This window comes from Periplaneta americana, chromosome 2 (genome assembly GCF_040183065.1).
Source record: "Periplaneta americana isolate PAMFEO1 chromosome 2, P.americana_PAMFEO1_priV1, whole genome shotgun sequence".
NCBI lineage: Eukaryota > Metazoa > Arthropoda > Insecta > Blattodea > Blattidae > Periplaneta > Periplaneta americana.
The window spans coordinates 64729004-64752958 of record NC_091118.1 but is presented as its reverse complement, the minus strand read 5'-3'; the positions used below and the strand labels follow the sequence as shown (position 1 = coordinate 64752958).

The 23955-nt window shown below is 34.3% G+C and overlaps 1 protein-coding gene across 1 annotated transcript in view; it reads right to left on the bottom strand.

Moving 5' to 3' along the window:
* Window positions 1–22227, bottom strand: part of kra (basic leucine zipper and W2 domain-containing protein kra) — a 54891-nt gene extending 32664 nt beyond the window's left edge. The window contains exons 1-2 of the mRNA XM_069817894.1: window positions 22117–22227; window positions 10927–10998 (exon numbers count right to left, since the gene is read on the bottom strand). Coding sequence (XP_069673995.1) covers window positions 10927–10987 — 61 coding nt within the window. The 5' untranslated portion in view covers window positions 10988–10998; window positions 22117–22227. The remainder of the gene's footprint in view (window positions 1–10926; window positions 10999–22116) is intronic.
* Window positions 22228–23955: the final 1728 nt, after the last annotated feature.

The window sequence follows — 23955 nt, the reverse complement described above, 5'->3', positions numbered from 1 at the left end:
TGATTTCTGGTTAAAATAGGGATTTCGTTATGAATATTCCATCATATCATAATGCTAGAGAGAGGAGATATGTATTTTGTTGGTCTATTTAGTTTTTCCGACATTTTTGTACATTGAAATAAAATATATAGTTGTTTTCATAGCTGATCGAAAACTTTAGACTGGTAGTGTAGTTGCTTTCTGTATGTTACCGTCAAAACCAATTTCGATTAGTAAAAACTAGTTTGAACAAACAAAAGCATTATATATATGCAAAAGCATTATATATGCAAGGCCTACCAAACCTAACCTGTCACTGATTCTAGACCTTACGAAAACTTGCTTTCTATTTACATTTGAACTAATTTTTACTAGTTGAAACTATTTTGACGGATTTCGGGTGTTAATAGTAACATATATAACTGAAATAATAGAGAAGTTAATAGATTTTGACAACCTGTCTCTCCTGCTTCTCAATTTTTTGTTCCAGTCATGTTAAACAGCTCATTTTACAGAACTAACTATAGCTGCTCCTACAGCTGTATCTGCTCTTCTATTTCCGTTACTGGAGAAGTTTTTTTTTTATTAATTTGATTTGTAGTTGTTTTAGTGGTTGATGAAATATTTTTCTCTTATATCTGGTTTAACAATAGGCCTATTTCTATCTTTTTAGTTTGTAATTGATAACATTAATATTAACTGACAACACCAACAGTGATTCAAAAAAGATTTTAACTTATATTGGTAGTTATTTTATTATAAAATCAACACAAATGAAAACTTGAAATTATAAAAGTTTATTAAAGAGCTTATCCCCAACCCAATAAGAGTCAGTAGTAAGTCTCATATACTATTAGTATTGTGCAATTAAAATTAATTTGGTTCCTCCTACTTTAAAGCATGTTTTCGGAAAGCAACAATGTAGCTTCTGAGAGTCATTTAAAATTGAAAACAACATTTTATTAACTTGTTAGAGTAGAAATTAACTTAAGAGGAATAGAATAAAAATGAGATTTATCAGATTTGAGCTGTCTTTATTTTAAATAAAATGCCTGCTAGAGAAAATGTTGACTATGCATCTGATCAGTTACCCTCAGAATTCCAAATTGAAACATCAACCTCGACGAAAATTTTAACACTTATTTACACGGTTATCTATCGCAAAACGAAAGTGAATGATTGATTCTGATTCTCCCTTTTAGGAACAGTCTGAAGGTTGTGTGCATTTGAAAGGAAATAATGTGACACATGACAACATAAAGACTATTGAACTTCTATTGTGCCTACCTGGAAGCAACCGTCAACTGAGAGAATGTTTTCCCACATAAATTACAAACAGTTTGAAGAGAAGTACTAACCGATATAATGTTAGCCATATTAGCAGTGAAAAATACTGATTTGTCGTGTACATATATACTGAACATAGATAACATGCTGTGCCAATAGTAACAACATTTTCAAAATAATTATGTAATGTCAAACTGTTATTTTAGATACTACGTACAAAGTTGGAATGTTTAAAACAAAAGTGTTCAAAATTGTTAAAAATAATAACCATTAACTAAAACAAGTTTTAAACACAACGTTTAAATTTTTTTTATAATATACAAAATTATTTCTCACTGTTGATAGATGCTAGATCTTCAGAGAAATATAACCAATCAAACTGCAGATAAATTCGAAAATATTCTTTTTTTACGAAATTATTTGAAAATATTCTTTTTTACGAAATTCACCACTAAGTTTCATAAAATTTATTTATTTTAGTTAGTAGGACATTAATTTTATGAATAATCTTATTTAGTTTAATAATCAGAGCGATAAATTTAAAATGTCTAAAATGCCACTTTCCGAATTTTTCTTAAAAATCGGTAATTTCGCTCATTTTTACAATACCCACTAGCCAAAAGCCATGTCAGCTTTATAATTTTCAACAGTTAAAAGATCAATCAACTAAAAATATCAAGATGTACCATTTCCACGAAATTTTAAATAATAAAAGATGGGAGAGTCTCAATGTACAAAATTTTTAATTCCTTAGTATCCAAGGAAAAGTGCTTGCATCCTTTCTATTACTCATAGGGCATGGACATGACTGTTTGTCAAAACCCTTAAATTGGAGAGCAAGCAAGTTAATGACCTTATTGCCAAGAACTCAGCATTAGTTAACAACGATGACAACAACAACTTTTAGAAACGCACTATTCTATGGCACTGTTTAAAACAGTATAAAGAAGTTTGAAACAAAAAAAAAAAAGATTTTTTTTAATGAAACTATTTTTACCAACCCTGATTATGTCATGTATACAACATCTTCTATACATTTTGAACAAAAACAAAAGGGAATCTACAGCGTATTATATGTAATTTAACATTTTGACAGTACCTATCTTATATTCCCATCAACGACTTTAGAATGACTGTCCCGAAAGTTCCAAGAAAAATATTTTCACTTTACATTACATACTACACACAACAAATCAATAGGAAATTAATAAAAGATGACAACAGTATGATGACCAATTACCTGGACAATTTACAATTGTAGTAGTTAGGTAACAAACGACACAGGATGTGGTTAGAAGAGAAGATTGTGTTTCTAAGTTAACTCTTATTTCCACTGTTCCAGGAAGTCGGACATTTCCTCTGTCCAGTTTAGTATGCAAATAGGAAATAATGTTTGTTTTGACGTGTCTTTACAGTGAAATTGAGGAGGTTTAATTCAATACGTATACAAGATGAAAATAACATAAGACATATAATACACATCAGATTTCAAAATCAGTCTTAGGTTCAATCAACATATTATCAAAAAAAATACAAATAAAAATTATGTTTTATGCCAACAACACTCTGTCAATCTAAATGCCATTTGAAGTAGAACAGAGGAGAGAAACGCAATGGAACAAGCTTTCTCGGGATACTTCCAGTTCTCCAGCTTTCATTCCTTCCATTTCATGCTTTTCCTCTCAATTACGTACAGCAGTTATATGCTTAAAATCAGCATCCTTCAAAGATGACAATATTTATTTACGAGAAGGATTAACAGTTCTTCCTGTTAGAAGAAATAAGAGTTCTTCCGGTTATCATTGCAAAGGTCCATGCCAACAGTGGGTTCAATAGAAGCTGACAATGATGAGATATATTTAAACATTCTTCATATTGGTTGATGAGATGGGTGCAATTTTATACATGATACACAAATTATACTCGTGGGTGACGGTGGTGGCAGCAGCAGTGGTAATTAATGGTGGAATAATAATAATAATAATAATAATAATAATAATAATAATAATAACAATAACAGTGGTTATACTGTAACACCTAGTTAATATCTTCCATGTAATTTAAGAAGGAAAAGCTATTTGGGATGGCAATCCATTTGATGTTTAACAAAATTAATTTCAAAATAAAAGATACAATTTTCATACTATAGTTGCGTCGCTGATATTTCAGGCATGACTCCTCCTCTTTGCTTACACCTTAGGAAGTGAAGGTTCTATAAAGTTTAGGTAGGTAGTATCGGTCACCATTTTTGTTCTTTCTTTGGTGAACTAACAGACGAATCTATTTGCTGCACCATTAAACATTACTGTAGCTCCTATGATACTAAATCAAACGCACTGTAACTGAGCAAATAAGTGAGTGGCAAATAACGTCCTCATGTGCTTTCTGCAAACACCAACGAAAGAACGAAAATGGCGGGCGATTATATTCAGTATTTATTAAGCCTTAGGAAGTCATCAGCAGCAAATGACAAGACACACATGTTTAAATGTAGCCGACCTGCAACGTGATTGGCTGCTGGAAATAAGTGCGACGGAACTATAGTAACACCACACATCAAATTTAATTCGCTATCATACTGAAATGACTATTTATCTGATGTGCTTATTTACCAATGCAGTGTAAGGAAGAATTAATTGAATTTCAATCAATCAAAACCATCTATGACTAATATTACCTATTTTATATGGTCACTTTTGTCTTGTCGCTGATTATTCACAATTGTTTTCACAAATCCATAAGGGACACATAACCTAATTTTATCAATAAAAACAGAAATAACCAATTGACAATATGTACACACAATAAAATTACCTTGACAGAATGTTACTTCTACTATTATTGTACAATACAATAAATTAATTGTTCAGCTTTCTATAATTATGAAGAAATAAGTATTGCCAAATCAAGAACATTAGATACAAACATATTTTAATTAAATTATTTCGTTAGTTCATTCATCCTCCTATACAATATCATTACCTCGTCTATGGAATTCTCTAAACCTAGTGACTTCAGGGATTGCCTAACCCTATCGAAATTCAAAATTTATTTAAAAACGTGTCTTCTGTCTAATGAAATTTATTATTAATATATTACAAGGTATGCAGCCTTTCTGTCTAACGTTTATAACTGTATTTCTTGTTTGCATGATTAGTTGCCATTTCTCGTTTACATCTCGGTTCATCGTTAATGGCCCCTGTCCTTGGTTGTTTGGCTAGTGAGCGAGTTGTGTGTTGCTTCATAAAGAAATTTAATCACAAATGTGCATAGGAGGGGAAGAGGGAAGAGGAAGAATGAAAATAATATCTATGCTCGTAGCTGAGGGACACTCATGTCAAGAAAATATAAGTCATCATGACATTGTTTAGTCAACAGATGTAGTGGTTAGTAACGGAACATGTGGAAGAATATTGTGTTTTTAAGACGGAGTGTACCGCGACATGATAAGAAGGAAGTGTTAGGTGTTATGACTGCGCGGCCTGACCTGTGTGACCCAGCCTGCCAGTAGTGATGAGTAACTCGCTCTTAGTCTATCTACTTACTTTTTGCAGGAGCCAAAATCCCTGAATCTAGCTGTAGTTATTTAGATTAATATAGATTTTTTTTTTTAATTGGTTATTTTACTATACTTTTTCAACTGCTATGGTTATATAACATCTGAATGAGATGAAGGTGATAATGCCAGCGAAATGAGTCCAGGGGCCAGCACCGAAAGTTACCCACAGCATTTGTTCTTCACAAGTTGAGGGAAAAATCCCGCAAAAAACCTCAAGCAGGTATATTTGAAACCGGGCCTGCTCGTTTCACGATCGGGCATGCTAACTGTTACTCCGCAGCTGTGGACAATATAGATCTTAAGCTTTGTTTAATTGTATACAGATTTAACATTTTAAATGTTTGTGTTCTTTTTTTCTTGTTGAATTACCATAATTGTAAATGTTCTTATTTTGTGTAATTACCAATTAATTTCTTCACTGTTTCCAAAAATATTGTATGTGTACATACTGCTGATGGTGTGGAAGAGAAGGCCTGGTAGCCTTAACTCCACCAGAATAAATAAATAAATTATTATTATTATTATTATTATTATAGTTACTACATGGCTATAGTCGTATCTGTCAATATTTTTCATTGTCTTTATTAAAAATCTCTTGTAATATCATTTATGAAAATTTAACAAGAATCTTCTCAAATCCACTTCTACTTGCAGCAGTGACATTGTTACTATTAATAAGGGTTGAAATGTGATTCACACACAAAAAATAACTTTAGTATCACACTGTACAGTTTTCTTAGCAGTACTTCATCATTTCATTGTCAAACAACACTAAATGACAAATTATAAATCCAACGAACTCTTATACAGTTTAAGTGCAGATTGTTGTTACAAATATGAACTTAACAAGATATAAAAGACATGCAAAGTCTTATCACTATTTTTTATGGTGGGGTGTGCAGTCAAGCAGATTAAAACTTACGACACTATACTTGTTTTACAGGAGTTTTAAAGACGCAAACTATGACTATGCTTGCTCAATAGGTTCAGATTGCGACAAGTCAAAACATTACAGACACTTGACATGTAACTATTTCAGGCCATGAACAACACGTGATTTGTGATTTTCTTTCACCTTGAGTGCGTTTTAAATAGTAGAACACGCAAGTATATTTACCTTATCATTTGTAATTACAAATGACACAAAACAAGCAGGGAATAGCTTCAAATTAATCAAGATGAATGAACATACGAATTAACGCAAGAAAAAAAGTGTCACAGATTGATTGTACATTATACTTTCTCACTACATACTTTTTATACGAGTTTTGTAACAATTTTATTAGTCACACATTATTATGCTGTGAATATTACTGTTTATGGTTTGTTTTCTGTACAGGTTAAATAGATCGCCAATTTTGTACAATTTTAAATAAAACTGCCAAGTCATTCATACATTGTACTGAAATAATTTCAAAATATTTATTTAGTTATTTATTTATGTATTAGCTTTTATAATGGCCTAAGACTTCTTTCTGTACTCATTTCCACAATTCTATGCCCTTTCTCCATTCTTTTCTATTCTCCCATGCTCCATCTTCCAATCCTCTTTCTCTGATTGTTTTATTTTTCTTTTACTTACGAATTTAAAGCCATACAAATGTCAGGAACAGCAAAACTTCTTTTATGTGTTTCGCACTTACGCATTTTTGTTTGACTTTTTTTTTCTGAGGTCCTAGCAGAATCCCTATACTTTCCATGTTAATTTATTTCGGATATACATCTTTTGTTTATTCGTTTATTAACTTACACGATCGTATTTCAAATACCTGGAGGTACAAAACGTAAAAACGCAAAAATACAATGTGTATCCATTGCCAAGATGAGACCCACTTCAAAAAACATAGAAATTCGAAGATGCTCTTTCTAGTCTCAAACAATCTTACATTCTTTAATGGTGCTATTACTGCTTAAGATATGGTGAAACATTTCTTAATGTATCATGATGCAACTGAAGAAATGAAGCATGGTGAAGTAAATTGATCTAAGTGCCTAAAAGTTGTTTGTCGCAGAAAAAGGAAAGCAATGTCTTGTGAACACTGTTGGAATATAACATCCAACACGATCCACCGATGCATTTATCAACAGTAAGGTACACTGAAATCGACACAGATCATATAGTTTGGCATAGGCAATGGCATTTAGAATACTTCGAGCGAGAGAAACTATTTTTCGAAGTTTCGGCACTTATATCACTTTGCCCCACCACGCTTCAAATTATACAACAGTTATCACAATTTCAGGGCATGGTTTATTCTTTACCAGCAAGCTGTTCCAACTATCTGACTTTTTGTAAAATAATCACATGTTATCAAATGGAGATCATATGGCAAGAATAAATTTAAGTCAATTTCGGAAAAATTTCTGAACTGGAGTTCTAAAATAACTACCAGGACATGGAAAGACCAAAACTTCGATATTTTGACAACTCAAAAAAGGATGTGAATAATTATATTACAAATTTGTGATTGGAAAGAAGAACACCTGTGCTGATATAGAGTATGATGGCATTATATTCTCAATTCTCAGAAGCAGAGAGCTTACATAGGTACTTGAAACAACAACCAGTAGCACCAACTTTTGGAAATCATTGGATGGGCTCAAACAGTTGAGGTATAAGTTAAAATAAATAAATCTCATAAATAATAATGATAGTAATAATAACACGACAAATTATTGAGTGTGCTTTGGCCCCATGGGCCCATGTAAGTTGGCGCCACTAACAACAACAGTAATAATAACAACAAAGTAAAAATGGAAGAAGATAGAAAAAAAGAATTTATGTTTCCATGACAGAAAAAGAAATGAAGGAAAGAGTGGGGGGGGGGGGGGGGGAGATCGAAAAACAAAAGATAAAAGTAGGTCCAAGTAAAGAAAAGTTAAAAATGAAAATCTTTCATAGTAAGCATTGCACAGAAGATGTTTTCGGTGTAATATGATCAGTGCTCACTCTGGTCATACCCAAAAACGTGTTTTCATATACAAAATATACAAAACCCTTCTTATGGAAACATCAGACTTAATAACATGATTATAAATCTTTTCATGTGTCGAGGTTGGTATGTTCTTGAGCTGTAATAGGAACAGCAAGCTGTGAGTCACAAGATTTTCAGGCCAAGATCAAAGGGATTTCCTCTTTGTCAGCACTTGGAAGAGTCCAGGGCTCTATCAGCCTACTTAACTGACCCACAATGAAAATGATAAAGAAAGTAGCACATCAACTATACCATTATACAGAGATGATAAATTACTACAATTCTTACACATCCAAACATGAAAACAGTTCACATATCAATAAACAGAACTGTTATTAACAGCAACATCCGGATGAAACATATGAAATATATTCAGAGAGAAATTAAGTTTTAATTTTTGATTATATGAAGTATAACAAAAGCGTGCATCTAAAAAGGACACAGATGTAGTAATCTTTACTAAATAATTATTATTAAGTCCCTATAATTAATAAGAAACCACAATATTTTTTTCGTGATTTTCTTAGCAACATAATTAAAAGATGAAATAATATACAATTACATCTCCAAAAAAAATGAAATTATCTTCATGCTGCCAATCAAAAACGCCAAGATTGCAAATTTAACGTAGTTGTTTGGGAAACAGTGCAAGAAAAAAGATTTTTCCCTAAAGGAAGTCCTAAATGCACTAACAGAATCCAAAAAAACTCAATGTGAGATGGGCTAGACAGGATGTAATGGCTTCCATTTCTACAGAAAAGGGTTATTTACAAGCACTGTAAGGAAGATGGCATCTCCACAGCATTCTTCCCTTACGGTGTTTTTTTTCTTTATTGATAATAATGACTGATACATTTTAATATTTCTACCCATTTTATATATGAATTGTAATGATTACCAAAACAATATTAGGCTAAACTAGTGCACTGTTAGATTTCTTCGTACTCCACTCATACAACTTCAAGTATTTAAAGCTATTTCCTCAGTCACACCAACATAACTTTGGTAACATTACGAAAGATTCACGCTAGTGTATGCTTATGCTATTCCTTACATATACCAATCTGTGACGAGTTAGGTTAGTTTAAGATTTTGATATGCCTTGTATATACAAATCAGTGCAGAATTTTCAAGTGCTGAGCAGAGGCTGATAATTTTTTGTTTTGTGATCTTATCAGTACTGATCACTTCCGAAATCACCAGAACTGTGCGCCAGTAGTAAGGAAAAAAAATTCTTAGGTCATATTATGGCGAAAGAGGATAGTACAACTGAAAAGAAATGTCTGGATTTTCTTCAGGACATGAATCTGAAATCCAATTGGCTAGAAGATTTAAAGACCAATGACTAGATTAGATCTAAAATGGTTATGGAATGAAATTGGGGTAATGAATTTAAATGTAGCCTAATTTGTAAAATCGTAAAAGAAAGGTGTAATGAAATTACGAGACTAGAGTCTCATCAAAATCTGAAGGGATTGAGAACATGAAGTAATTTTAAGGGCATAAGAACGTCATGGAAAGAAGATGAATATGTAATAATAAATAATAGGGAAGTGAGGATGGGCTTAGCTGGATGGAGGCTAGGAATATGGGAATTGAAAAACAGGAAGGGTCTCGTAGAGAAGATATCTACCCCCTTTGCAACATGGGAAAAGATGCGTTCCATTAACCTGGTATTAGAATGTCAAGAAACAGACAATATAAGGAAAAAATGGTTTAGATAAAAATTTTTGAGTATTAATAGATATGTAGCACATAAAAAAATATGTAGTACAACTAACATAAGCAAGTTAAAAAAATTAGGCAAATTTTTAATGATGGTAATGGGAAGAGAAAGTTAAAAAGCGCGTGCAGATGTGTGTGTGCGCGCGTTTTTTTTAAGATAGTAGTTAATTGAACGTGGTATGTTTAGGGAAAAAAAGTATATTGAATTAGGTTTTAGGGTAATGTACGATTTGGCCTAAGTGAATAAGAGGAATAGCGTTTGGTTTCCGGAAGACAGTGACAGCTGTTATGACACCAAAATGATTGAACAAAATTGTATAGTAAAGCAGACAGTGGGCAGTTGTCGGAGGGGGGGGGGGGGGATCAGCCGACTAAACATTCAAAGCTCCTGCTAACTCGACAGAAAGAGAAAAATTACGACTTGTAGCGGAGAGTTGGCCTGTCTGACATCCTGAAGACCACTGACCACTGACTTCAAGCCAATTATAAAGGAATTGTCTGTAAAGAAATTTCGCAAATGTTTGCGTTGAACACTTGACCAATAATAAATATTTAATTGTAATTTCATAATGTGCGCCTGTATTATCTCAAGATTGTACGATTTCCCAATCAAGTACAATTTTTATATTGAAATTTTTGTTTTTCAAGTTCAAGGCTCATTTTGTATTGTCCAAACCTTTGTACAATGCATTTTTAATGTCAAAACACTGATTTTGTTGGACGTACTACTAAACATAAGTTTATTTTATAGATAATTCACATTTTTACTCATTTGAGTGGTTGTGTAGGCAGGGTCCAGTGCACTGATTTGCCCAATGGCCTATAATGCTGTTAAGACGGTCCTGATTTAAACATTGTTCTCTCTCACACACTAATGGTCGGAGAATGCACAGATAAAGTGTCGGAATTCTACCAAGTGAGACAGAGAAATCTCTCGCAGTTACTCTTTTGACATTTGTCTAGCCCAAGAATTATGCCAACTTTTATACGCAACTAAAATAATTACAGTCCATCATGATATAAATATTTAGTACCACCAAACTAACGTTTATAAATCTGCCAATCCAGCTGTATTTTCTCACAGTTGAAACATCCAATCTAAGGAACTCAAACTCTTCTATACCATGTTATATATAGAACTAAATTATGAAGTCTATATTAATTCATTGCATTATTTTTTGTAATTAATTTAAAGCCACAAATACACTGTAATTAATTTAAAGCCACAAATACAAGATTAAATGATAAGTTTTAAAAAGTGAATGTGATCTCCACTAAGCCTATTCATGAAAGAACCATTTTATGAAAACAATTGGAGTAGAAATGCTCTTTCTCTCTTTCCTTCACACACCCTCTTTTTCATAAAGTAAGACACTGAGTGTAAAGATATGTATCACTTACCTCTTTTTCTGGTCTTGATGCGCTGACCTGACAGTACTGGCTTTTCTGTTTTTTGACTCATACAATAACTGGCTGGAAAAAGAAAAAAATAATACAATTCAAAACAATACCAATTGTTTCATGTAACATAAATAGGTGGAAAAATTCAAGTGCCTTGGAGCAACAGTAACAAATAAAAATTGGAAATGCCAGTTATTATTCAGTTGAGAAGCTTTTGTCATCCAGTCTGCTCTCAGAAAAGCTGAAAATTAGAATTTATGAAACAGTTATATTACCAGTTATTCTGTATGGTTGTGAAACTTGAACTCTCACTTTGAGAGAGGAACAGAGGTTAAGGATGTTCGAGAATAAGGTATTTAAGAAAATGTTTGGGGCTGAGAGGGATAAGTTACAGGAGAATGGAGAAAGTTACACTACGGTGAACAGTATGCATTGTATTCTTCACCTAACATAATAATTAGGAACATTAAATTCAGACATATGAGATGGGCAGAGCATGTAGCACGTATGGATGAATCCAGAAATGCATATGGAATGTTAGTTGGAAGACCTGAGGGGAAATAGACCTTTGAGGAGACCGAGACATAGATGGGAGGATAATATTAAAATATATTTGAGGAATGTGGGATATGATGGTAGAGACTGGATTAATCTTGCTCAGGATAGGGACTGATGGCGGGCATATGTGGGGGTGGCAATGAACCTCTGGGTTCCTTACTTAAAAGTCATTCGTAAGTAAATAAACGTAAATTTAATATAGTATTGTCAGTTTTTAAAACTGTTATTTAACGACACTGTATCATTTGCGAATTTATCAAGTGATGAAATAAGGTAACAGTGTGATGGTATTTTGGTAGAATGGATGTGAGGATTTTTCATGGGATGACATATCTGCCCGTGGGGGAGGAGAACAAGTAGGTATCTTGTCCAAAAGGAGTTTGAACCCATGTCAAAGTCCAGTCTAGGAGCATGGTCCCTTCCTGATAATGCCAATGGTTTAAAATTAACATTGCACACAGTATTTGTTACAAAAATACTTTAAAACATTTTCAGTAATTAACATGTCTTCCCAAAACCGAGAGATTCTGGTAAATATGTGACCTACTTCACAGCCAAGGAGAGGAACTACAAATAACCGGTATTGACAGCTCTAATTTGCTACTATTTCCACTATAGAATATATTTGAAACATTATATAAACAATTAAAATATTGTAGGTTAATCACATAGGAAGACACTTAAAATTGACAACAATTCGATTCCATTCTATATTTCCCATTCTATCAACTTCTACAGAAGGCAGCGAAAAAAAAAAATAGCTCTTTACCTTGCTGCATATCTTTACATAGAACTACGTGTAGGTGGTGTGAGAAATGAAACAAGGAGGGAAAACAGAAAACAAGGCAAGAACAAGGAAAACAATGGTGAAGGACGACAATGGGAACACGAGGGAAGACAAGAAGAACAAGGGGGTGGCAAGGAGAAAGCGGGAAGGCAAGAAAAACAGCAGGAAGGCAAGGAGAACAGCGGGAAGGTAACGAGAACAAGGGGAATGCAAGGAAAACTAGTTAGGGGATTGCATTTTACATGATTGTAAATCGAGGAAACGTTGTTGTTTTCTAATGCCACGCATTTGACAATAAAGTCATTTGACCTCTTGCACTCCAATATTTTTCAAAGATATTATCATGACCAGCCACTGAAGCACAGATTTTGAGGTGTTCCGAATCCATTTCTTGGTTTGAGTTGCACAATGGACAGTTAGGGGACTGATATATTCCAATTCTATGCAGGTGTTTGGCCAAACAATCATGGCCTGTTGCCAATCTAAATGCAGCTACAGACGATTTTCGTGGTAAATCGGGAATTAACTGTGGATTTTGATGCAGAGAGTTCCATTTTTTCCCTTGGGATTGTGTTATCAAATTTTGTTTGTTGAAGTCTAAGTATGTAGATTTAATCAATCTTTTCACAGAGTAATAAGTAGATTTAGTAACAGGTCTGTAAGTAGCAGTGCTGCCCTTCTTTGCTAAAGCATCCGCATTCTCGTTTCCCAGGATTCCACAATGGGATGGTATCCATTGGAATACAATTCTTTTATTGAGTGATATTAATTGAGAGAGCATTTTAGTTTTTATTTATTTATTTATTTATTTATTAGTTATTTCTGCTGTTTGAGATGAAGGTGTGTGTTTAGAGATTATTGATAGAATAGCTGATAGAATCGAGGAAACGTAGTTTTACGTCAAAATACCAAAAAATGGGGCAATGACTCAATCATCAAGAATGACAAAACCCTGTTCTCATAATTTAAACTCATCCACTAGAAATATGTAAGTAAATCGTGTAAGAGACAGTGCCCCACAACGTCATTCATTGTGAAGAAAAATTATGAAACAACAATGTGATGTAGAATAATAAATCCACAACTAATTAAGGACAGAATGACAAGACTACAAAAACTGACACAAAATAGATTCCATGATGTTTTATTTGTATCGTTTCTAAAACAAGAAATAATTACTATTGAAATCTTCATTATTATAATGGAGGTGAAAGTGACATTTCTTTAAGGCAGATGATACCAGTGGTGGATATATCCTTGTAATCAATACAGGCTATATTATTGAAAGAACAAATCACATGAACTACTAAGAGTCGAAATTTTCAAAAGATTGGGGTATGTAACTTGGTTTTTGAAAAATAGGGGTCCCACAGTCCATACCTAATTATGTCTATATAACAAATTATATATACACTAAACTTAGGTAACTGTGAAATATGTAAAGATCCTCTGTGGCAAAAACTGAACATTAGTGAAACGTAAAAGTTTAAACAAAGAAAAACAAAACAGAGATGGCACCAAGCTTTGTATTAGAAAGCAAGAAGGAAATTACGTGAAAATCAAATGACTATCCGAAATACAAACATTAACTTATGTCTGGTTGGATATTATTTCCAATAAGTTACAGTGCACTTGACAAACACAGAAGATTGTTCAAATTTGATCTAGACTATCATATGGGAGGAGAGGTATTAAAATAATATTTACTCATAATTCTTATTATACCGGCTTTTATTATTTTTTTTTTCGTGACAGTCTCTGTTTCTGTCAATGATTAGTAAGATATGGACGATATCTGAATATCTCAAATGCTGTTGCACAGTGAGTTACCAAGTTTCTCATTGTGGCACTATTCGGTGGTGCTGTAATTTACGAAATACTTTGACTAGCACAGTTCTGGGAAAACTGTTTGCCTTTTTAGTATTCCAGTGGTGTAAATCATTTAATGATGCTCGCATAGTTTTGAACATGCCGCATGATGCAAATCCCGAGACTTCTGTCAATGAACAAAACATTCAACATGTTAAAGAAGAGATCTATAAATATCTTCAAAAGTGTGTGCCAGATGTATGCTCAGAAATATGACTAACAAAACAAGACAAATAGATAATTATTTACTTCAAAGCACGGCACGTTTTGTCGACAAAATTTATTCAGAACTACTTGAGGTCAATCTAGAGCATCCACCAGCCAATGAACGAATATTGCACACTTTTATCACTGCAAATGTGGCGCTATAAACCAATTTTCAATACTTTTACCAGAACCACAACACATTTCAAATCTTATTGTACCATACAGGCACTACATAGGCCTATATAGAATTATTACTACATTAACACATTTAGTATATCACGAAACATGTAAAATGTAATTATTATGAATGAAAGTCGCCATAGTTTCTTCTTGGAATTAGTAGTATTAGTACAATCCACTTCCACTAGATGGAAACTGATATGATTGGCAGAGTCAGCAATACATGAAAACGAAATGATACTAAATGTGAGGAATGTTACTATATGTGTATAGTATTATGTGACAGGTTAGGTTAGGTTAGATTAGGTGTGTATTGTGTTAGGTTAGGTTTGATTAGGTGTGTAGTATTATGAGAAAGGTTAGGTTAGGTTTGATTAGGTGTGTAGTATAACTATGATGGCAACACTGAAACCCACTGTTACATTAAAGAAATATGGCGGTATTCTTCATTCAAGCATGATGATTTTCGTATATAAGTACGATACGTATTTAGGGCGGGTTGGGTGAGCTTACAGCTCTCCTAGTCATCACATCGAGCTTTTACTACTCCATACTATAAATCAAAGGTATTTTCAGTGTTTTTTTTAAATTCCTTATAGTGTCTGGGACATAAGTAAGATTCACCGTACTTGATTAGACTCGAAGAACACATAGAAACTATTAACACTGAACAGAACACAGTAGGCTAATTTTCATTTTATCTAGCTAGTGTCCACACCTGTGGAGTAATGGTTAACATGTCTGGCTGCGAAACCAGGTGGCCCGGGTTCGAATCCCGGTTGGGGCAAATTACCTGGTTGTTTTTCTGGGGTTTTCCCTCAACCCAATATGAGAAAATGCTGGGTAACTTTCGGTGCTGGACCCTGGACTCATTTCACCGGCATTATCACCTTCATCTCATTCAGACGCTAAATAACTTAAGATGTTGATAAAGCGTCGTAAAATAACCTACTAAAATAAAAAAAAAATCTAGCTAGTACTTACGACTTTAAGGTACTTACCTATGTATTCTTTGGTAGACTTCAATGTAGTTGACAGGGGGGTTATTGAGATTGGTGAGTAAGTTCTGACAGAAAGTGTTGTGATGTATTACTGAGCTGTCTGTCATTTTGTCTTGTGCTATCATGGAAGTTGCACTGTATTTTACACCCCTTCCCAAAGTATAATTTTGTAAATATTGCGAGTTAATGGTTTGGTTAGGTTTGATGAGGAGATAGCTAAGTAACGTGAGGATGAAGAATGTGTCAAGGTTAGAGTGGTTTAGATGAGGGGATAACTGATAGGAGACCAAGGACTGTCACAAGGTTAGAGTGAGTTATCTAAGTGACATAAGGCCGAGGACTGTGGCAAGGTTAGAATGGGTTAGATGAGGGGTTAAGTGACGTAAGGCCAAGGACTGTGACAAGGTTAGAGTGGGTTAGAGAAGTGACATAAGGTCGAGGACTGTAACAAGATTATTACAGCGGGTTAGCCTTAGATGGAGGGATACCTAAATGATAGGAGACTGAGAACTGACATGGTTACAGTGGGTTAAGTGGTGGGATAGATAAGTGACGGGAGATCGAGGACTCTGGCAAGGTTCAAGTTATTTATTACCATTGCTTTCCACTCAACTTCAGTAGTTTGTACATATTCCACCAAGTTAAATCAAAAGTTCTAAATAAATTTTGTCGAGGAAGCTCGTAGTCACCTTCAGTGACAACAGGTGAAACTTGAGTATGCTAATGCACTCCTAAAACCAAGACTGCTGTGCCACTTACTTACTTACTTACTTACTGGCTTTTAAGGAACCCGGAGGTTCATTGCCACCCTCACATAAGCCCGCCATTGGTCCCTATCCTGAGCAAGATTAATCCAGTCTCTACCATCATATCCCACCTCCCTCAAATCCATTTTAATATAATCTTCCCACCCACATCTCGGCCTCCCCAAAGGTCTTTTTCTCTCCGGCCTCCCAACTAACACTCTATATGCATTTCTGGATTCGCCCATACGTGCTACATGTCCTGCCCATCTCAAACATCTGGATTTTATGTTCCTAATTATGTCAGGTGAAGAATACAATGCGTGCAGCTCTGCGTTGTGTAACTTTCTCCATTCTCCTGTAACTTCATCCTGCTTAGCCCCAAATATTTTCCTAAGAACCTTATTCTCAAACACCCTTAATCTCTGTTCCTCTCTCAAAGTGAGAGTCCAAGTTTCACAACCATACAGAACAACCAGTAATATAACTGTTTTATAAATTCTAACTTTCAGATTTTTTGACAGAAGACTAGATGACAAAAGCTTCTCAACCGAAACATAACATGCATTTCCCATATTTATTCTGCGTTTAATTTCCTCCCGAGTGTCATTTATATTTGTTACTCTTGCTCCAAGATATTTGAATTTTTCCACCTCTTCGAAAGATAAATCTCCAATTTTTATAGTTCCATTTCGTACAATATTCTGGTCACGAGACATAATCATATACTTTGTCTTTTCGGGATTTACTTCCAACCCTATCGCTTTACTTGCTTCAATTAGAATTTCCACGTTTTCCCTAATCGTTTGTGGATTTTCTCCTAGCATATTCACGTCATCCGCATAGATAAGAAGCTCATGTAATCCATTCAACTCCAAACCCTGTCTATTATCCTGAACTTTCCTAATGGCATATTCTAGAGCGAAGTTAAAAAAGTAGAGGTGATAGTGCATCTCCCTGCTTTAGCACGCAGTGAATTGGAAAAGCATCAGATAGAAACTGGCCTATACGGACTCTGCTGTAAGTTTCACTAAGACACATTTTAATTAATCGAACTAGTTTCTTGGGAATACCAAATTCAATAAGAATATTATATAAAACTTCTCTCTTAACCGAGTCATACGCCTTTTTGAAATCTATGAATAACTGATGTACTGTACACTTATACTCCCATTTTTTTCTCCAATATCTGTCGAATACAAAAAATGTGATCAATAGTTGATCTATTACGCCTAAAACCACACTGATAATCCCCAATAATTTCATCTACATATGGATCAGTCCCATTCCGAGGCTTACTATTAGGTTTCGTAACAAGCTGTTTTTTTACGGTGATGGGTTGTTAGCCCTTCGCCCAACCCCCAAGCTGGAGGACCACCCCTTATCGGCTGTCCACGACTGCTTATTCAATATATTCGCAGCTACCCTCCATATCTGGAGGCCGTCTCCTCTATCTGCAACCTTAGGGCGCGCCATGCCATGGTGATAGGGACCCACAATACACTAGTGCCCACTGTGCCACTAGAATACAAAAAGGTTAAAGCAAAATATCCGAGAAAAAGGTGTTGGCCATGGTATTTTCGGACTAAAGGGCCGATCTTAATACATTTTTCTCTTAAATCAATAAACAATGAATGCAACAGTGCTACAGTAGTATTTTAAAAGACAATTTGAAGGAAAGTTTCAGAAGACGTGGAAAATTGTTTAAAGGTATACACTCTTCATCGCACAAAATTCGTACAAAATACCCACAGTGAACTTACAACCAAACATTCTGATAGCGGCAGTTAAAAGTCTTTTTTTTTTTTCTTTCACCATGTTAATAATATCAAAAGAAGTGCTTATACAAATTTTTGCCATTCGACCGAAATTACGAAGGCCGTAAAAAAATAAGTTCGTCAGGGGCTGTTAACAGAAAGAAAACACAATTTCATTGGAAAAATTTATTCGAACAGACACAGCAATTGTTGAGCTATTTTTCAACATATTCCCCACCAGAATTGAGACATTTGTCATATCATGGGCTTGACAGAGAGGTGCAGACGGCTGTCAAACACTGGTTCCAATCCCAAGCAGTTACTTCTACGACTCAAGGATATAAAAATTGATCCCATGGTATAACAGAATGTCTCAATTCTAGTGGGGAATATGTTGACAAATAGCGTAACAACTGCTGTATCTGTTTCAATAAATCTTCCCACGTAATTATACTTTCTGTAAACAGCACCAGGGAAAATCACTTTCTGGACGGCCCCATAATTGCGGTCGAGTAGCCAAAATTTGTATAAGCACTTCTTTTGACATTATTAACATGGTGGAAGAAAAAATTTAACTTTTTATCTGCTCCGATCATAATGTTTGTTTGTTAGCTGGAAAGTGCTGTCACATTCTATAAATAGCCCCAATTATCCTTGTGTGACTATCACTATAGCCTAAAATAGCCCTGATTATCTTGTGTGACCAGTGAATAGGGATTATAAAGAATGGACACTGAGCGAATTTTCCTGTGTTTTGTTTCTCTGTGCGCCAGCGGCTAGTTCCACTTTCAAGCGCTAGAGGTAGTGTAATCGAGCATACGCTAAGATAATAATTGAGAATAGAATTAAGGCACAGGATCCAAACATCGCCTACCTTACTGCATAATCCAGTAACGCTTTGCTTCAAATAAATTCAAGTTAACAGCTTTTCCTTATTTCTCAGTGACAAACTAGTTGTAATAATAATATTTTATATTTCAGATATCATAAATTATATTATAAAATAATACAATGCATTATAAAATTAAGTATCGAATTCGTTTAATATTTGTATATAATATAATATAATATAATATAATATAGGTATATGGTTTTACTTCTCGTAAGAGTTTTGTTTTTCCATTTTCAGCGCTATCAAATCATTACATATTTTAATTGTTGTAGGGTTCAACGTCTGAACTCTCATTATAAAGGAACTCTAGAGTCTAGACATTACTGTTAATGAAGGATTTATTATTTTATGGAGCCAATTTATTTTGAGTACATAATGTACCTAGATGTATTAATTATATGTATTATATTTCCGCTGTGTCGACTGCTAGCTGGTGTGATGTCAGCGCCAACTCTAGGGAAAAAGCAGAATCTGACGCTCTAGCTGGCTTGAAGGTCATTGAAATCAGTCTGGCTATATCAAAGGTACCGACGCGAAGTGTCCATTCTTTATAATCCCTATCCGCTGATGTGACTATCACCTCTTTTGGGACGCTGAAGAAAAGCTTAAGAGCCAAAATATTTGCAAAGAATGACCTGATGAAGAAAGAAATGCGGAAATGGCTGAACAATCAAGCAAAGAATATTTTATGTGTTATGTACGGTAGACTAATGTCAGCAAATAAATAAAACTCCGGATAAAATTTGAACCACATATGTGAACCAATGACTCATTATGAGTAGTTTGGATTTAATTCACAACTGTAACCAGTCATGGCGGCCATTTTTTATGGCACATTTCTTGGTTTTCAAAAACGAAAATGACTGATAAATGGCGAAAAACAGTGTAAATTTCTAATACCAGGTGAAACATTACTAAGTTCAAATTTTTAAAGTCGATCAAAATGGCAAGGCCTATCTGCGAAAGAAAAAAAAAACTTACTTTTCACAACTTCCTTTTTTCTTTTTTTTAACGCACCAAAACGCGTATATGCAAGGCATACCAAAAGCCTGAACAAACCAAATCTAATCCGTCACTAATCTCTAATCTTCGACCTTACGAAAATTCTCTTTTTGTCTATCTACTCATCTACCATAAAGCGTATATGCAAGGCATACCAAAGGCCTGAACAAACCAAACACCAAAGCTAGCCTGGCACTTTACACTTGGAGATATGTTCACGAGTTTCGTTACAGAAAATGTTGGGGAAAATGAGATTCTGGTTCGACACTTTACAACTCCGGGGAAAATTTTAGAACACGGATTGCACCTACCAAATTTTGTCTTAAAATACTAAAAAGAGCAGATTTGTCTGCGTTTGTCGAATGCGCATCATTATATTTACGAAAAGGCACTTTTCAGTGCCAATAATTTATTTTGTGTGCACAAGGTTGGAATTTTGAAGTAAGAGGGAAAGGGTGCAATCAATGTTCTGGAGTTTATCTCAACTTCGTACCTACCAAATCCTTTTTCCCCATTGGATGGAAATCGCATTACAGTATTTTCTGCATAAAAATTTAATCACTCACGATAACCACTACACCATAAGGGGCTAAGTTATGTCAACTTAATATTCAAAGTTCGTTTTGTTAAAATGCTCAGAAAACACGCCATACTGAAGAAGTAAGGGCACAAATGCACACTCCTTTTTAAATTAATTTCTTTCCCCCAATTTTAAGCGCTTTTAAGTACGTGGTTCTATTCACTTTCAACTTATATTAGTAAATGTACGATGCTACATAGCTTAGTTTCCATTTAAAACAAACAACCGAAATGTAACAACACTGCTTACGGCACACATTGTGCAACTAGAAAAACAGTAGGCCTGCATTAAAATAAAGAATTATGGCCTAATTTGCTCGCTCTGGAAATCAATGGAAGAAATATTACCAAATTTAAATTTATACGGATATGTTACAATTAACAAAGAAAAAGGCAGAAAATAGGAAAGACTGGAGAAAGCTGAGCTCGCAGTGAAAGACCTGCCCTCGGGTTGAACATAATGAATGTACGTTTACAATTAACTCAATCTAGGGCATATTGTTTCCAGAAACATATTTTCCACTTTGGTTTTCCTACCATATGGCTTTTCTCCCAAATTTAAATAGCCTAGATCTATTCAAACAAATACGAGTAAACTATGTATTATGCACATTTAAACACTGCTTTATATAAACAATAAAGCATTAACAAATGCTCCTTCAAAACGGATATGTAGGCCTATGTGAAAAAAGCGTGACCTAGTTAGGATGGCTAATTAGAACATGTGGGCATAAGCATATTTGTGTGTATATAACGAACACAGGAAAATAATTCGTACAATCAAAAATGGAAACAATACCAATAATCAGCATTATTATATCCAAAATAAAAGAAAACAATGACTGGAACAATTCGTTCATATGTCAAGAACAATGGATGGACTTTCTTTGTGGTTAAGTCGGATGCTCAATAAGCGATAGGCTAAGTAAATTTTTGTACAAAAACTCTTTTTCTGCATAAAATAACTTTGTCTACCTCTCCAACTACAATTTCTGATCTGATTTACTGTAGATTCGCTTAACACATTAGTTTTTCTAACACTGAAATTCGAAAATACTGAAAGAAGAAAGTGAGAACAATGGAGCACCACTATCACATAGTCATGCCGAAACAGAAGTACTGGGCGTTCATGAGACTCGGTGATCACACTTTTACTATAAATTCTCACTTTTACTATAAATTCTATACGTATATTTGTTACAGAAATTATGCCCACGTAAGTAACCCACGCCTGTATCCAGAGGCTCTAGTGACAAATCTTGTCATAGGAGGTCAATGGCCACATTACACAATATTACAACACTTTAAAACGAAATAATTGAACAACAAGATTAATGCCTATTTTAATGTTTGCATACTACATTATACCTTCACCATCAATATAATTTATAGAGTGAAACCATCAAAAAGTAGGTCTAGGACACTATGACCCCTAACAATGCTGAATAATCCGACACGAAATGCCGACCGATTAACCACGCCAAGGGTAACGATTTAAGTTGTTAATTTAATGAAATATTCCAACAAATATAATTTGAGTACATTCCTAGTACTATAAAGCATCCGAACATCGCAACTCAAACTAAACATTTATCTCTTTACAGAATATACTTACATGAAAACCTGTTAAACTTGCAGCACAGAACACCTTATGAGGCGTTTGATGTTCAGAGAATATTGAGCAACGTGTGACGGAAGATCCGGAACTTCTGTACTGAAGTAAATTGAAATACAAGATTTATATATGAATTAGTGAGGTTGCTCTATAATTTAAATACAATACACTAAAACAAAGATGTAGTATTAATTTACACAGAGAGTTATACAAAAGAATACATAATTTAAACACTAAAATTACATTATTAATATATATAAAGTGATACAAGTTGTAAATAAAATCAACGGTGATACGCAGAAATTTTTAACTTTGCTCACTACGACTCCCGAGCGCTAGTAGCGTTAATGTTTCATTTTTCAGGAATGATTTATCTGCAAACAAAATGATCTTTATATTTAATTTTAATAACATGGACAAATATAAAAAAGTTTATTTTAAACCTGCCATAATATTTCCCCAAATACAGTAAACTTTTAGGGCTGTGCCTGGGATATAATAAATTCAGTGTCATCTACCCCGGACATTGAGACTCAGAGCATAGACAAATAAACAGACAACACACAGATCAATTTCAGTACACACACACTATTCGACTCCACACTTCAACACCTTCCAACAATAAAACACACCCTCCTAACAGGCAGAGAAGTTCGAGATGACACCGCGATCTAGTAAGCTCTGATGATGGTGCGTGAAGCACTGAAACAGCTGTAAGCCGGACAAATATTACATATTTAACACGAGTAAGTCCACTAGTTCATCAATTAAATAAATAGAGCCCCTAGCCAGCCGGGGCCCCTTTTTGGGTATTTAGCAAAAAAAAAAAAAATTTACTTTAATTTTTTTATTTATTTAACGTACTTTGACTTTAGAAAATAGACAAGCAGACTTAGAAATTAAATAGACAGGTACCAACTACACTTTTTTACACATAATTTTTACATTTATAATTACAAGATTACATTGCCATGCGACGAACTTTCTTCTGTGCAAAGGAACGGATGACCTCACTATAGTCCACAGACTGCAATATTCCTGACTCATTATTTTTCCTGGGCGGAGCCCCCTTCGAGGTGGGGCCCTATGCAGAATTTAGTCGCTATGTGTAATAGTACATAATAGCTACTGTCAGAAAACAGAAACGCTGAAGAGAAATCGACAACGTTTCATTAGTGTAGTTTAGTTAATACATTTAATATTGCAAAATTTATGTAGGAGAGTATACTGAGTCCTTCTGGGCTACCTCCAATGGGAGGCAGTTATTACCTTACCTTACCTACAAAAACATATTAATGACAACTTGAAAATTTCGATTTTATATTAATTCACTTATAATCATATCATATTCACTTGGACGAGTCTTCCAAAAAGTAGATCTAGGACACCAATAATCCCTAACAATGCAGAATAATCAGACACGAAATGTCGACCGATATTTATATACTGCATTCAATTTTAAAAAAAAACATGTATAATTTTATGTTCTTTATTTTTCAATGACTACTTGTTCTTTGCTCTTTAGTCAACTGTCCGAAGACAGGTCTGAACCTCAACAAATGACATCAAGAAGGCACCACTTATGAGGCAATAGGTCAGGAGATAATGGGGTATGATGGCCAGTTCGCCAGTTCCTTTCCTGCACTATTGCATACATAGCCGACTAGCTACATATTACACTATAGTCAGACTTCAGACAATTTGTTCTTATGAACTGAAATTCCTCCTCCTCCTCCTCCTAACTATAATGTCATTGTTTCTTCTAGTGGTTCACTATTTTATGAATCCATGCCTGCAATATTACATTTAAAAGAATGAAGCGTAACTTAGTGAACAGTA